The 16,972-nt window shown below is 51.9% G+C and overlaps 1 protein-coding gene across 6 annotated transcripts in view; it reads right to left on the reverse strand.

The window, feature by feature from the left end:
* The window catches only part of CACNA1E (calcium voltage-gated channel subunit alpha1 E), a 486,165-nt gene that overhangs the window by 364,592 nt on the left and 104,601 nt on the right, over positions 1 to 16,972 (reverse strand). For all 6 annotated transcript variants that reach the window (XM_032862709.1, XM_032862708.1, XM_032862704.1 and 3 more), the window contains exon 2: positions 14,174 to 14,624. In XM_032862709.1, the coding sequence (XP_032718600.1) occupies positions 14,174 to 14,610 (437 nt within the window). In that variant the 5' untranslated portion in view covers positions 14,611 to 14,624. The remainder of the gene's footprint in view (positions 1 to 14,173; positions 14,625 to 16,972) is intronic.

The raw sequence follows: 16,972 nt of genomic DNA on the forward strand, positions 1-16,972 counted from the left end.
ATGCCGGCACCCAGACCTCAGACTTCCAGCCTCCAGAACTGGGAGGAATAAATGTCTGTTGTTTATAAGCCACCCAGTCTGTGGTACTTTGTCCTAGCAGCCCAAATGAACAAAGACTCACAGTAAACACTAGTGAAAATGATATCAATACATCACAAGTGCCTAAGAACGTATGAGACTCATCGATTAACGTAAATACACAGACAAAAACAACTCTGAGACATTGTTGTCCTCAATCCCAGCAAGACTCAGAGACATGTGAGGCTACTGAGTGACAGACCAGATCTACCTAATTCCAAAGACTTTCAGCTTCTACGAAGCTCTGCCACCAGAAACATTTGAGAGGGGCCCGAGACCCAGAAGCAAGCATGGATGCTGGGGCAGATGAGCTTACTGGCCAAGGGAGAAAAGACTCAGGCGGTCCACTGCGAGATTCCAGCTATCCCCACGGGGGTGAGGAGAGGTCAGAGCAAAGAGGCATGTGCTCACAACAGACGAGCGCTGTCAGGACAGCAGGGCCTGGGTGGCGTTCTGGAAGGTTCTGGCCAACCCCTGCGCCGCTGCTCATGGTGGACCACAAAGCCACCCCTCTATGTGGTGCAGGAGCTGCCGGGCCAGTAGCCGGAAAACACCTCAGTGGATACTGATGTGTCCCTGTCTCCCTATAGGACTGATGTGTCCCCGTCTCCCTGTAGGACTGCAGGGCTGGTCTCCCATAGCTGTTAGCCCACTTTAGGAACTGCCTTAGCTAAAGCTGGCTACCAGTACGGTGCCAGGGCCAGATTTAAGGTTAGATCACCTGGGAGTATACATGTTATGAAAGAAGACAGGGCTGAAGGCTTAGAATTATATTCATGCCAAAGCCATCTTTCTGGGCCTCCCCTCCCCCTCAATGGAGCCTATGGTTTGGAGGCAAGGCCGTCCATAAGACAACTAAACCCAACACTGCTCAGCAAGTGTCCCTCATCGTTAGCAGAACCAGAGTCACAAACCTGCCACAGGGGCTCCGAGAACAGCCCACACTAGCCAGCACCACCTGGACACTACCCCCTTCCCCCAGGCCTGTCTCCTCTCCCACTGGGAGGCACACAGGGTTCCCTGAAGGAACTTCTGAATTCAGCAAGCCTCTTGCAAGGTCATCCCACCCCACCCAGGAAGGTTCCGGGGTCCCCCCTCTGTGCCAGATGCCAAGAGCTGAGCCACGAACCTCCCTGAAGTATTGCTCTGGCTGTGGATAAAACCAAAGCTATAGGCGTGCTAATTAGCAACGGCGAGAGGTTGGGCACACTGACTATTAGCGACTCCATCTCTCTGTTTCCTGCTGGCCTATGATTAATTCATGGGGCCTCTCCAGCAGGGCTGGAGAGATAACACAGACTGCAAAAGTTCACATTTCAATTTGAGGCTGAGACAGGAGGAGGGCTGTGGGGGAGAAGCATCAGTCCTCAATTGGCACGGGCATGGCGTGGGAAAGCCTCCTCCACCGACCGGCTTCTGGCCCTCTCTGCTGCAGAAATGAAGGCGGACATCACGAAGGCACCCACAAAAAGGGTCCCTGCAGCGCTGCTCCTAACTGCCAACTGACCAGAGACTCCCATGCTAGGGAATGCTGTGCAGCATTGCAGAGACAGAATGGACGTCTTTCTAGAAACTGCCGAGGAAGATGCCTATGATACAGTGTTAATTTTTAAAACACCACAAATGCCACGTGCAGACCCATGTGTGTACGCCAACTCCACTTTCGTGCCAGAAAGAGAGGACAGATTTTACCCAGCTGAAGCACAGGAATGAGGAGAGTAACCACAATAGATGGCAGCTGGGGAAGGTTTAAGATGCCAGGGGAGGGGGATGAAGACCGACTAGAAGCTGGTGTCCCAAGCCAGGACTGTCAGGCTGGCACCGCCCTGCCTGGAAAAGCGTGGTCCCCAAGAGAGCCTTTCTGTATATTACTTTTCCACTCTTAAGGACAGAGGGAGAATTTACCTGACTCCTCCCTGTTTTCTTCATAGATTTGGAAAGGGATGTGGATTTCCCATCTCTGAGATGAGTAGGTAATGCGGCTCTGCTCCGACAGCAGCAGTGCGGTGCGGTAGTGGGATGCGTGCACTGCCCAAGTCTGCACGGAGGTTCCCAGGTAAGAGGTGGAGGGACAGAAGAGGCGCACCAAAGGACTCTGACCCTGCGTTTACCATTCCTCCTCCACTCTGGGTTTTGGAGAGCAAAAGAGGAAGCGGAGAGAGGGGCCAAGAGCAGAGCGCAGCAGTTAGAGGGGGTCGCGGGGTAGAAAGAGTTAGAGGGGGTCGAGGGGTAGGAACAGGCTATGCTCTCCTACGGAGAGCAGGTGCCACCACTGAAAACGGCAGCGTCTAAAGGTCACACAAATCCACAGCTTGGCCCAGGGCGACACACTTCGTTCTGTGGGCCTCTGCTTTCTCACCTGAACGTTAAATAAATGGGACATTAGGTGAGACGACGTTTCTAAAGGTCTTGTTTATCTCGGGGCCTGGATCACTGTAGTATCGTGCGTGCGTGTGCCTGTGCGCGTGCTCGCGCTTAGACTCAGGCTTCGACTCTTCAGCACCGAGTATTTCCTTTTCTACAAGCGTCTTCATCCCACCCATCACATCCAGGAGAAAAACACCCTTGACTCATCCGCAGCTATGCATTCAGATGAGCTCTGCTTGGAGGGAAAGGCCGTGCAGGCTGGTGCGGGAGACAGTAGCCCTGGACGCAAACCAGAATCCACAGGGCTCTCACCCTGCTCTTCGAGGCCCTTCTGCTTTCAAGTTTCAGCGTCCTTCCCTCCGACGGGATGGGTGACCCCTAGGCAGCCCCAGCCCCAGCCCCTGCCAGCTGCACAGCATTCTGGGACTCTTCCAAGGAAGAGACTGTGGCTGCAGTACACAGAAGTGACCACTCGAGGGCATCATAAAACAGGAAAAAGTGTCTCAAGAACAAGCGAGTGTGACAAATTGTGAAGCTGGCTCTAGAGGGCGTTGTTCTTCCCATTTTCTTCAAAAGGGAGACTCAGGCCGGGGGCAGAATCATCGCTCAGATCTAGATAGCGCAGAAGGTTGAAGAGTCTCCTTTTGAAGATATTCAGGCATGGCCCATGCCGGCAGAGTGGCGGTGGCCGAGTTTGGGGTAGGAGGGGGAGACTGGATCGCCTGTCCCCCCAGCCCCCAAAACAGGGACAAGACTCTGATGGGGCTGGACAGGGAAGCACAAGCATCAGATGGACCCCGGGGGGGGCCCATCAGGACCTAGAGCTACAGAGTCACAAACTCTTCTCCCTTGCCGCCTCCTTCCTGGCTTGGCCTAGAAGGGAAGAGCCAGGACAGCAGAGGAACCTTCGCCCCAATAAGCCCGAGCCCCTGGCCCCACACTGTGGAGGAGGTAAAAGGATTCTGCTTTCTCTTAGAGCATCCAGTGGCTTTGGCAAAGGAGCAGAGAAGCTACACCTTCGTTCCCTTCGAGAGATCAGCATCACCAGACACAGAGTGAGGGGCTGGGCACCCGCACAGGAACCCCACCGCTCGGGCTCACCACCCTGCATATCCCCACCGCCTGCTCTCTAGAGGAAGCGTTGAGAGAACTGCAGGAGAAAAAATGTAGGAAAAAGAAAGTGACTAGAGACCGGGTCTAGAAAGAGACACTTATTTTCAAATCTCTGGAGGACCAAAAAAAAAAAAATCAAGGCTGTATGTTGACATTTCCCCAAAGGGCCCATCTTAGATCTCTACAGAGACACCCAAATCGTGTCAATTCCCAGGAGAAGCCCAGATCTCTGGATTCTTGGTGGCTCCCTGTCCTGCTCAGAATTCCAGACAGGCAAGGCACACGCTTAGGTCCCTACTTGGCTTGTGGCTTTCAAACATGTTGCTGGCTAGGGAGAGCTCAGTGTGTTGAAATCTCGTGATTTCTGTATTCCCGTTGGCATATGTTCTGGTGTCAACGAGTCTGTCATATTACAACCCCACCAGCCTAGAGTGCCTCATCTCTGAGCGCTGGGGTGAGATTCAGCAGGGCTGCAAAGTCAGGCGCCCTCGGGGCCTGGATCACCACAGCTGATAGGTGAACTAGCCCGGTCTAAGGCCATGGGGAGTTGTAGGGACAGCGGTGACCTCAAGAATTCCTGCCCCTCCTAAGCTCATAAAAATCTAAATTGTATTAAAACACCAGATCAGTCAACAGGGCATTTCTGTTTAACTGAGCAAACTCTGCCCGCGCGCCTTTCTGGCAATGACATTTCTATAGACACTAGCATGCCAGTAAACCAAATGCTGCTGCTTTTACCAGCAAGTGGCAACATGCAGGATGATGGCCCCACTCAGTCCCCTGAGATCTGCATGGGGTTAGCTGTCTTTTGGGAGCTCGGACACTTGCTTTTCAAAACCAAGGGGAAAGCTTCAAGGTTGGGACATTTGTTTCCCGGGGTAACTGGTTTGCGCTATGGGTGTGGCGCGGAAGCTGATGAGACTGTGAGTTACTGCCCTCCTGGCTCCTGGGAGGACACAGGGGAGGAGCAGGTGGGGCTTGTAGGGCCGGCTCCTTGGATCCTGTCACTCATGGCAGCCCCTGACCCTGCCATCAGAACGGCTCGTGTGCAGCTCTAGCTGTCACTGGGGCCTGGGGGCCCTTGTTCCCTCAGCTGTCAATGAGACAGCTGGCCTAGACAATGATGATAGTATTGGGAATAATAGTAATAATACCAATAATACCAACAGCGACTGCTGTGCCCTGACTCTGGGCCAAGTGTCAGGCACCATACACGTCCTCATCTCATCGCCCAAGGGGTCCACTGGTGGCCACAACTGACCGCAGCCTTGGCGCCAGCAGGCGTGAGCAACCCTCGGACGCCCGGTCGTAGAGAGCAAGCGGTGGGTTCCTGCAGGAGAGGAACCGGACACGAGGGAGGAAAACAAGCAAACTCTGGACTAAGTACCCCAGCTGCTCATCACAAGTCCAAAAGGTGACCGTCCTTGTCCACAAGACAGCAGAGGAGGAAAATGAGGTTAAATACTGAGGTTCAGAAAGGTGGAATGTTTTTGCCAAGGCTGGGTAACACACGGGTCGGGGGTGATCAGAGGTGAGAAGGAAGACAGTACCCCAACAACCCGCAACCTAACCAGCCTGGGTTTTCTCTGCCCAGGAAGCTCCACACCGCAGGAACTGACCTGGTTTAGATGCAGAGTTCCTGGTGTCCCCAGCTCCCCAGACGAGACCCAACAGTGCCTGGGTGCTGGCAGAGGCTCAGTGAGCGTGCGGGTCAGAATCATTACCACATCAACTCGGCACACCCTCGGCATTCGTTCATTCATTCACTGACAGCCAGTCACTGAGAGCCTAGATGTCAGGCACGGCTCCCAGCACTGAGGCTACAGACAGGACCAGGCAGGGTGTCCCTTCCCCTCTTGTTGGGTGGGAGGCAGTCAGCAGCCCAGAGCGATGGGAGCCAGACTTACCAGATGTCTGTTGTAGACTCTGTGGTGACGACTAACGGACCGATCTTACAGAAAGAACGTTTTAGGCAGATGGACAAGGCAGAAACATAGCAGGCCTCGGCCTGGCCTGAAAGTGGGCAGGATTGCAGGGAACAAGGGAGCGAGTTGCAGGGATGAGGTCACGAGCCACCGATGACCAGGTGCTACAAGGCTTTACAGACAGAGATAGGGGCTCAGATTTTACCCTGAGTGCAAAGGGAAGCTACATCACAGAAGCATGATTTGGTTGACATCTTTTTTAAATGCCCCTGTCTGTTCTATGAACAGCCACATTCCTGAATACAGAAAAACAAAGACATAAGGAGAGAGGCCAATTAGGAGGGCATGGAAATGAGGAGGCCAAGTGACAACGGCTTGGAAGAGATTGGTAGCACCAGGAAAGTGTTCAGACTTGGAACATGTTTGGGAGACGTGTTGACAAAGCTTGCCAACTGATCAGAAGCAAAAGAAAAGGGAAAGAGAGTAATAAAGGACAACAGAACCTTTGGCTTGAGGAAAGGGGCCAATGTTGTGCCACCTACTGAGATGGGGGGCTGGGTTGGATCAGGAGAGGATCGAGAGTTTTGCTTTGGCCATGTTAAGTTTTAGATGCTGGTTAGACCACGATGTGGAGATGCCAGCCTCCCATTTGGCTACAAGAGTCAAGGGTTCTTCAGAAATTCATATCTGGGAGTCATCTGCAGCTCTGTGGGCCTGGCCGAGGTTACCCAGGGAGACCGTGTAGGTGAGTAGACTCCAGGAGTAGCCCTGAGGCCCGCCAACATTTTCAGGACCCACACCAGCATGTGTGATCTAGCAAACACACTCCAAGTTCACAACGGACGTGCAGGGTGAGTATTCACTCTTAAAGTTCAGAGAAGTTACAGCCTTCCCCATGCCCCATAGTGCACAAGCGGCAAGGCAAGAATCAACCCTCAGTAGCATGACCGGGGTCCTGTCTCTTGTCTACCCCTGTGCAATGACCACACGTGATGCTCATACGGGCAGAAGGCTGCAGTGGAACAAGGCAGGCACTGAAGCCAGAGAGCCCGGGGTGAATCCTCGCCAGCTGTGTGATATTGGGCAAGACTGAGCTTTCTGGGGTATAAAATCATGAGTTACTGTTTTTTGTTTTTGTTTTTGTTTTTCAAATATCTATTAAGTGTCTCTTGTCTTCCGGACACTGTGCCAAGGGATGGAGACCCATGGCGAGCAGACAGACTTCTGTGCTATCCATTCGAGTGGGGGACGTGGACATGTAAACAGGCAATTAGAATATAGTGTGATAAGTACTATGATTATGGAAATACTGCTTCCCTCTTTTGAGAGTATGTTGTACCAACCTACGCAGACTTTAAAGTTATACATAATTTCCTTTCTCCCAAATCCATATGCAATAATAGTCCCGTATGAAATGTTTCTACTCTTTATACTGGTACCTGTGATTTTCATTAGAATACATAATACATGCAAAGTACCTAGCACATAGTCAGTGCTCAATAAACAGTAACAGCCATTATAAAAACAAGGGGTTTTTGACCTAGCACCACCTCTGACTTTTGGGCTTATTTTTCTCTTCTGTAAATTAGGAATAATAATAGCTAGTCCAGGGGTGCCTGGGGGGATCCGCTGGTGAAGCATCTGACTCTGGATTTTGGCTCAGGTCATGAGATCAAGCCTTGTGGGACTCCACACTGGGCATGGAGTCTGCTTAAGATTCTCTCTCTCCCTCTCTCTCTGCCCCACCCCCAACTCTCTCTTTCTCTCTCTCAAGAAAAAACAATACTAATAATAGCCAGTCCACAGGGTCCTTATGAGGGTCAGACGAGACAGTATACATGAAAACACTGGGTAAGCTGGAGGCAATTCTGTGAAAGTATGAGTCAAACATGGTCATGCCTTTGAACGCAGCAAAACTCAGTGCACGAGGAATAGTTCGTGTTCCCCAAGAGGTCCTCACAGCCCTTCCACAATGGCCTGCGGAAACCTTTGAGTAGCTTCTTTGGAAAATAGAATTCTGCATGAGAAATTCTGTTTCATCCAAATCACCAATACTCTGTCCATAGGAAAACAAAGACCCTTTACTTGAGGCCTCCTCCTACCCTCTCAAGTCCTACCCCTACCACACTTGGCTCACCCAGCCAAAGGCAAAAAATTCTGGAAACCTCCCAGGTTGGCTGCCAGCCTGCTTAATGCATCACTAGAATCCTGAGTCAGTGCCAAGAAGGCAGGTTCGTAAAGCTGGTGTGTGTGTACCGTAGGCTGTCAGCTGTGTGGGCAGAGGACAGGGTCTTGTGAGGGGCTGCAGCTGAGGGAGGAGCCGGAAGCCAGGGCCGCTGGCAGAGAACCTTCCTGACTTCCTACAGTAGCAAACCAGTTCTTGAGAAAGGACCAGACTGCCCTTGTCTCAGTGTCATGAGGATCCTGTCTATAGAAAGTCAGTCAGGAGAAGCCAGAAGGCAGGGGATAGAAAGGAGCAGGTGCCATCTCTTCAAGGTGCACTGAGTAGACACAGGATCCTGAGCAGAAGGAGGGTAGAGAACAGACTCCCCACCTCTCTGCCGATTGTGCAACTGGAGGGCCTTGGGCAGTCAGCAACCTGCGGAACCACACAGCTAACCCAGGAACTCAGCCTCTTTCCCTGGAAGCTTGCAGACTAGAATGGGTATCGATTCCCCTCAGTGCATTTACTTCCTCATTCATTCAACTAATGCTTGCTGTGAGCCAACAACATCCAAGGCATTGTGGTACACTCTCAGATAAGATAAATTCCCTCCTTTTAAGAAGCTTACACTTCAGTGGAAGGAGACAAATATCTATACATCTGTGTATCTATGTACATACCTGTACATAGATGGAAACATCTAGTAGATATCTATGTAGATCTATACATCTATACACAGATACAGATAGATATCTGTATATCTGTATAGTGTGTGTGTGTGTGTGTGTGTGTGTGTGTCTTTATATGCCTGTGTGTGTGTAAAACAACAGGAAGGGCTGTGATTTAAAAAAAAATAAAAGAGAAAGAGAGTGACAATGGGGAATGCTATACTACAAGGAGTGATCAGAAAGGTCTCTCTGAGCAGAGACCTAAATAAAGTGAGTGGGAGTCATGCACATCTGTAGGGAAAGAGCATTCCAGATGGAGGGAACAGCAAAAGCCAGATGTCCTCAGGTCCATGATCCGAGCACATTCAAGGAATGGTGTGGGACCAGAACAGGTCTAGAAGAACGAGTGCAGAAGAGATTAAGGGACGTTACCAACGATGCCTGTGCTTGTTTGGGGGGGCTGGGGAAAGGTCCAAGTGGTGGAGGAGGGAGGTCACATAGGGCCTTAAAGACCAAACTAAGTAAGGACTTTGTTCCGGGGGGACATGAGGAACCACTAGAAGGGTTGGAGCAGAGGACTGATGTGATAAATTTCTGAAGACTCCTTGATGGAAACTCCATGTCTGATCTCTTCAAGTCCCTTGTAAATCTTAAGAAGAAAAAGGCAAAGAAGAATCCTTGGCTTCGGTGGGGGAAAGACTCTAGCAGGGAGGCTGTTAGTTGAGAGTGGCTGCCGCAACCCTCTCGGACAAGTTACTCAAACTCTCTATGCCTCAACTGCAAATACGGGGGTAATAATAGTACTGGTCTCATTCAGTTGTTATAAGGATTAAAGGAATTAAAGTATTAAGAATAGAGCTGGGGAGGGGTGCCTGCATGGGCAGTAGGTTGAGCATCTGACTCTTGGTTTTGGCCCAAGGTCGTGAGATGGAGCCCCGTGTCAGGCTCCACGCTCCGTGCAGAGTCAACTTAAGAGTCTCTCCCTCGCCTTCTGCCTCTGCCCCCAGCCTCCAGCGCATGTGCTTGCTCTCTCACTCTCTCTTTCTCAGACATAAATAAATAAATAAATCTTCAGGGAGGAAAAAGAATAAAGCTGGGTATCTAGTACATGCCATATAAGTGTCCATCATTTAAGTGTCTATTAAAAATAAAAATCATAGGTGACTCAGACCAGGGTGATAGTGGGAGAAGTGATCCAATGTGATGTGACACATTTCGAGGGAAAACCGAAGGGGATTGGCAAGCGTTGGGTGTCAGTGGGAGAGGAATCAGCTGACTCCAATGCTTCCCGCCCCAGCAACAGAAAGAATGCACGTAGGCTCCACTTATGGAGCAAGAGAAGCCCGCAGAAGCAGACTTGGAGGAAAACTGGCATTTTGATCTTGGACCGATCTTACCTGGGGCACTTAGGATGTGCACGTGAAGGTGTTGGTGAAGCAGGTGGCATCTAAAACCCAGGGAAGAGGTCTTGGCTAGAGGTGCAAATTTGGGCGTCACCAGTCCCTGATGGTCACTAAAGGTCCAGGACTGGGTGAGGTCACCAGGAAGTAAGTGTTGGTACAAGATGGTGGAGGATGGAGCCCTGGACTCCCCAGGATTGGGGCACTGGAAAAAGGAAGAGGAAACAAGCAAAAGAGCTGAAGAAAAGCCTGGCAAGGCAGGAAGAAAACCTAGAGTTGTAAAGGCCGTGTGAGAAAAGAGTTCTAAGCAAAACTGAGGGATAGTGGACAAGTGGTATGGCTGCGGCCAGCAGGTCAAGGGAGATGGACACAGAGGACCGACCACCCAGTACACTCAGCAGCATGGAGGTTGGCGGGAGCTTGACTGGCACACAGGCCTGATTTCACTGGTTTCCAGAGGGAACCGGAGACAGAGAATGTAGACAAAAGGGCTCACTGTGCTCTCCATCTAGACCTCCACATGGACCATGAAGAGTAGTCGGTCACAGAAACCAGAAGAAAGGCCTAGAACAGGGGTCCAGGGGCAGCGGGTGGTTAATGGGGTGCTTGGAGCTCTTGCAAGCTTCTGTGACTTCTGCTCTTTTCCCAGTGAAGTAGGAAGGCAGTTGCAGTGATGAGCTAGGAACAGGCTGGCAGATGTCGGGGTTTGAGAACTAAGGGGAAAATATGCCTCACGGGGCATAATCTCTAAAAGAGCATGAGGATGAATAGAAAGGTGGAAACTAGTCGGATTCCTGGGCAAGACCAAGGGCCAAGTTGAAGAAGGGGTTCACGAATTTACAGCGAGACAAGTACACATTATAGCTGTATGGTGTTCTGCTGTGTAAGGGCGAGGGGAAAACCAGTGGCAAGTGAGGTTTAAGCAGGGCTGGGATCCTGCTGGACCAGTATAATGGGGCAACAGAGGGGCAAGGAAGTTGAGGGTGAAAACAAGGATGATGGAGCATGAAGAAGACGGGAGCCAGCTTGGGAGGCATCCAGCATTCTTGCCCCTGGCTGACGACGGGCTCTGTCTGAGAAGCTGGCAGGAGAAAGGGTTGAGAGGGTAGTAGGAGATCTCAAGAGTGACATCACCATTTTGCTCTGTAAAGTATTTTTGATGCTCATGGTGGAATCTAATTGGATAAAATGAGAAGGACATGAGGGAGGAGAGGAGCAGAAAAGCAGTAATACGATCGACATCTTATGGAGGTCAGCGAGGATACAGAATCTTGAGGACGGAGCGCTAGAGGGAGTGGACTGCACAGAGAAATGCAGTGGTCAGAGACTAAGATGCTAAGTGAGGTTAGAGCAGTGCAGTTATGAGGTCTGGGAAAGCCACGGAAGTGAGGTCTCAGCAGCCAACATGGAGGCAAGACCATCGGGGAGAAGAGGTTAGGGATCCAAGAGGCCTCGGTCCAGGAAAGGTCATTAAGTGGATATGGAAATCACCAAAGACTGACAGCAAGAGAAGAGATGGGAGCCAGGCAATAAACCAACAACTAAAATCTTTCTGGAAAGAAGGAGAGTGGCCTGGGAGTCTGTCGATGGCTACAAGAAGGAGTAAGGGTGCTACCACATGAGGACATGAGCTCCAAAGCTGGCATTTTAGGAAAGGATGAGGAATCATGGTCTGAAAGCAATCACAAGGGGCAAGGAGACATGTATCCCCAGCTCCCAGGCTCAAGAGTGTGAGGGGGTATGGGAGGGACGGCAGCCCCCACGTGAGGCAGCTGCCAATCGAGCCATGTTCCTGGGGGAGAGGCAGGTACCATCAGAACAAGGAGGTGATGGGCATATCCAGAGAAGGTGACAGAAGGTAGAGAGTTTTTCTCATGATGGAACGTGAGATCCAGAGAGTACAATACTAGGGTTCGGGGAGCTGGCAAAGAGTAGGAAGTGGGTCAGATTAAGGCACATAGAGCTGTATGAGGATGGATTTCATTTGGTAAAGGAAAAAGGCAGGATGGTATTAACCAGGGACACCTCCAGACGGGCTGCAGAGATGAGGCTGTGAGTGCCAAGAGGCAGGGAGTGGGGCAACATCACTGTCTCTATCATCTCCCATTTTTCTCTTCAACCCATTCCAACTGGCCCCGGCCCCATCACCCTACTGAAACTGCTCCCATGAAGGTCACCTTCGTATTGCTGAAACCAGTGATCCCTTCTCCTCCCTCATTTTATTTGACCTCTCAGCAACCTCCTACACAGACAATGACTCCTTCTTTCTGAACAAACATCTCTCTTCTTTGCCCCTTTACTCTCTGGCTTTCCTTTTTTTTTTTTTTTAAGATTTTATTTATTTATTTGAGAGACAGACAGAGAGTATGGGTGGAGGGAGGGGCAGAGGGAAAAGCAGACTTCCCGCTGAGCAGGGAGCCAGATGTGGGGCTCTATCCCAGGACCCCAGGATCACAACATGAGCCGAAGTCAGACGCTTAACTGACTGAGCCACCCAAGCACCCCACTCTCTGGCTTTCCTCCCACCTCCCTGGCCCCTCCTTCTCAATTCCCCCACTCAGGAAGGTTGACACACCCCCAAGCCACTGGTGTGTCTGCTCTGTTTCACCTCCTCATGGCCCTTCGCTGGTGAAAGCGCGGTCTCCCATGACTCGAAATAGGTAGCTGCTACAAGACCTTTATATCCCCCAACTGGCAAAAGTTTAACTTAGAGAAAGATAGAATTACTCATTCTTCACTAGCCATGGTGAAGCTAGTCTTTCAGTGAGTATGACAGGAATCCTTGAGTTAGGCCATAGGACAGGCACTGAGTGACATGGAAAATGTGTGAGATAGTCTCTGCCCTTGAGTTGTTCAGAAATTTCTCGGGGAAACAAGACAGAGGTGCAGAGGAATACAGTACTCCTGAATACGAAGAAAACTAACTATGCGAGCTGCATGATATTCACATGGTCACCTACCTTCTCCTGTTCAAGTCTGGAGGCCATGGGGTGACTTACCCAACATCATACCACTTAAGTGGTTAAGTCACCCCGGGAATTAGACCCAAATCTCTCAAACTCCAATCTCTTGCCACGGTGTCTCAATTGGTAGTTGAGATAGAAGGTGAGTCCTCTGGGAATTGGAAAGAAAGGCACTGCACCGTTATGGTTCAAAGCACGTATTCTAGAACCAGACTGCCAGGGTTCAAATCATCAAATCACAGTAACAACGTAGTTATTATTGGGGTGACTTCTCTGTGTCTCTGTGCCATAGTAAACACTGGTTATCTGAGTGTTATTTAAAGTTATTTAACACTGGTTAAATATGGATAATAACTGTACCTACCATACAGTAATGGTGAGGATTAACATAAGTTAATACGGGGGCTTAGGCTTAGGATGTCGCCTGGCTCTTAGAGTCATATAGGGTTTTAAAGACTAACAGCACTTGAATGTGAGCAACAGGAGAGGAGGTTGAGTGCTGGACGCCTGACTTCGCTCTGAATCCCAGGAGCCCGGCACACATCAGGACCCACTGAATGAATGAATAATGAACCGGCAAACGTTTTGACATCCATAGGAAAAAACCTTCAGAGATCAGCTAATCTACCCCTCTTTGTACCACCCAGAATGTCCACTGAAACCAGATAAGTAAGTTCTACCATGACCACCACCATCAAAACACATCTATTGCTCGTCTTTTTGTACCTAATAACATTTAACAACTCAACACCCTAAGGAAGACGTAGAGACCACAAGACGTGCAAACATGCAGGACATTCACTGGCATCCACAAGACAAAACAGCCTCTAGGTGGGGAGTAAGCCTGGAGCAGCAAAGGAGAATCTGATGAAACACACTCTGCCTTTAACATCAGGCTCCTTGGAATAAAGCCCAGGTTCTTGAAAGGCACGAACTGGGTTAAAGGCAATCTAAGACAGATCATAAATGCTTTTGCTCTACCCAAAAAGATCAGAGATAAAGTCATGGGGGCAACAATCTCTTCCATCACTCACCCCAAAATGTAATCATTCACCCAAGGATGACATTAGGAAGAGTGGTTTAGCCACAATTCCAGAAGAAAAATGAGACTGATGATTCATGTTTTGGTGACTTCCCCATGGTTTATAGAGCTCCTCTTTTCAGGGAAGCTCAGAGTGTGAAACAGACCCCTGTTCTTTCTCCAGATCTTAGCAAACTAGGCACGTTTTGGAAGGCAAGCCTGATGGCCCCAGGTGACAGCTGTCGCCCTCGGTGAGGTTGCACGCAGCCTACAGCTGGTTAGTGAGGTCCCCGCTGAGCGCTGGGACCTCACCTGATGGGTCAGATCCCTTTGTAGCACCAGCGGCAGCAGTGACAAAAGCGCCTGACTTCAGGGGCGACCCCTTCCGACACCCACCGCATCCTCCCTGCCCCGGCCCTGGGCTGCTCCCCGCTCCCCCACCGTGTGTCCCCGGTCCCGCCTCCCCGTACTCACTCCCACTCCTTGCGCCGGGCCTGCGGCGTGCTCTGCATCTTGTGGGCCTCGTGGGCCTTGATGATGTCGCGCTGCTCGATGAGGCCCCCGCGCCGCCGTTTCATCACCTCGGGGCTCACCGGGAGGAAGGGGCTGGAGCCGGCCTCCAGGGCCGCCCCGCCCTCCCAGCCCGGGCCCTCGCCCTCCTGCACCGGGAAGAAGTTGTCGAAGCCCGCGGCGGCGGCGCGCGGGGAGGCCGGCAGCATGCCCACCTCGTCCGAGGCGTCGGCCTCCAGCAGGGCGCACTGCTGGGGCCGCCATGCCTCCTCCTCCGGCAGGGCCAGGACGTGGCGGCGGCGGCCCGCGGCCCAAGGCTCAGGGCTCCCGCCAGCAGCGGGGCAGGGGGCGGGCTCGGGCAGCCTGCGGCCTGGGCTCGGTCCACGCATCTCCGGCACCATCCCAGAACATTGCTCTGCGCGGGAAGAAGCGGGCGAGAGATAAGGGGAGAGGGGCAGGAGGGCGGGGAGGGGGGGCACGAGGGAAATAGAGAAAAGAAAGAGGTTAATGACGTCAAAGCTTCCGGCTGACCCAGGGCTACGTCCCAGGCCTGGCCCAGAAACTGGCACACAGTAGGGACTCCGCAAATGGGGGCTGACCTCAGGAGCATCCCCAGTGGACCAGGCTGGGTGTCAAGTGCCAGGATCCAGAGTTAAACAAAGCAGACTTAATTTCTGTCCCATGAACTTCACAGTCTAGTGCAGAAGACAGAGGTTAAAGAAATAATTAGCTGCGGTGTGATGAATGTCTCAGGGTACTGGTGCGTCGGGGGAAGAACTCCAAAGGCTGTCCTTCTGGGCCCCGGCCCCAGACAGCCAGCAGCCTGTTCTCTCCCATTCAAGAGAAAGAATCCTTCTCACACATTCCCCAGTGCCTGGGACTCCTCTGGGGAAATCCCACCCACTACCTGCTGCCCAGACTCTCACACTCTCTCCCCAGCAGTAGCCACAGGCAACCCGTCTTTGAGAACTGGGCCCTCCTTTCCTAATGTGGGCATCCGCACAGGATCTGGGGAGCACGTGTGGCCTCACGGCCTCTGTTGGCGTCCTTGAGCCTCACTCTCCTTTTCCATGCCAAGGAGGATGTGGCCAGATTTGCATATGAAGGACACTCATCCAGTCCACCCTGACTGAGGGCTTCCTGTGTGCCAGGCGCTGTGCCAGGCACTGTGCCAGGCACTGGGCACACTGATATGAGCTGGGTTTGGTCCACATCCTCCTCACGGGAGACACAGGAGAAACATCCATTTTGACCACACACCATGAGGGCTACCACTGAGGCAGCCAGTTGCTGTGTGAGCTCACAGTAAGGGCACTGAAATCCATCACAGGATGACTGGAAGGGCTTTGTGGAGAGGACCATTATGTTGGGTTTAAACAGTGCTTGCCATGTGAGGAGTGGGAGAGGATTATGGACAAAGGGAGGAGCATGTACAGAGAGGATTTAGGGAACAGAAGGAAGTCGTGGCCAGACCTCCCACGGCAAGTCTGAGGTCTAGTGGACAGACCTTCTGACATGAGAGGGCCTGAAGCGACTACCTTCTTGAGGTATTTGCTTGCTGTCTCCCTTCCAGCCTGGAGCCCAACCCCTGAATCCCTGCCTCCTCCCCACCCACGTTCCAAACCACACACCCCAGTGATGACCACAAATGGCACGCACACAGCCCCTCGGCGCGAAGCAGTGCCACGTGCTCTACACGTTCAGAGAAGGCCCAGCATCCAGATCACCCAACCAGGGCTTCGTGAGGGCCCGCTCTGCACTGGGGACCATGCTAGGCCCCCCAGGGAAGCGTCTTCCCAGAATGCTACTCTCCAGACCCCACCACCGCCTGACCCGGTCTGTACTGAAAGTCACAAGAACAAAGACTCATAAAATGGGCAGGAATGTTCATGGTATAGCCATAGCGTTTTATAGGTGAGGAAGCTGAAGTACAGAGACCTAGAGAGTGGCCCAGGGTCACACTACTACTGGAAGTCACAGCCCAGGCTTCAAATCCTGGCTCGCAGTTTGTCCCGCTGTATTGACCACCCTGCCTCTACCACATGAAGTAGAACAAAGAGATGTCCTCCCAGGCCCTCTGCATCACACTAAGATAGCAGGTGGACAAGAAAAAGCCGGGATGATCTTCCTGCATATGCACTAAAGCCTGACGGGAACAATGGAGAGAGCCTGACTTCCCTAGAGAGTAAGTCATTCAGTCGTCCTCATTCGTCCCCTGCTCCATTTCTAGCATCTGGCCTGGTCTCCCCAGCCCTGTCAGCACCGCACCACAAGGCCTCAGTGATGCTGGGTTGGAGGCTCTGGGGATGCGCTGGTCACTGCTAGACCTTGGCCACCAACCCTGAGTCCAAGGAGCAGGGGAAGGCAAAGGTAAGGGGTCCAGCATAAGCTTGGCAGGGAGGAGAAATGAAGGGAAAAATACATTTCAAAATCTGCAAACAGTTGGGTGGGTCCCTGGAAAGAGTGATTCATGTTCTTCACGTTGTCATTCTGTCTCAACTCTGCTTGATGGATTTTAAATTTATCCTTCATTCCTACAATGTTTAAATGTCTCTCCCTCACCACACACATGCACACGCCCGTTGTCGGGGTGCTCCCACTCCTTCCACAGGCTTCAGCACTACCGGAAGCTCAGGCACTCTCAGGTTCTGGCCCCGGCAGCCTCCTCTCCCTCATGTTCCTCCACGGCCAAGGCTCCTGGGCCACTGTCCCTGCTCTTTCTGGGCCACTGGGACCTGGCTCCTGACATCTGCTTCCTGGCCC

This window comes from Lontra canadensis, unplaced genomic scaffold (genome assembly GCF_010015895.1).
Source record: "Lontra canadensis isolate GAN:19392208 unplaced genomic scaffold, GSC_riverotter_1.0 scaffold24, whole genome shotgun sequence".
Classification (NCBI taxonomy): domain Eukaryota; kingdom Metazoa; phylum Chordata; class Mammalia; order Carnivora; family Mustelidae; genus Lontra; species Lontra canadensis.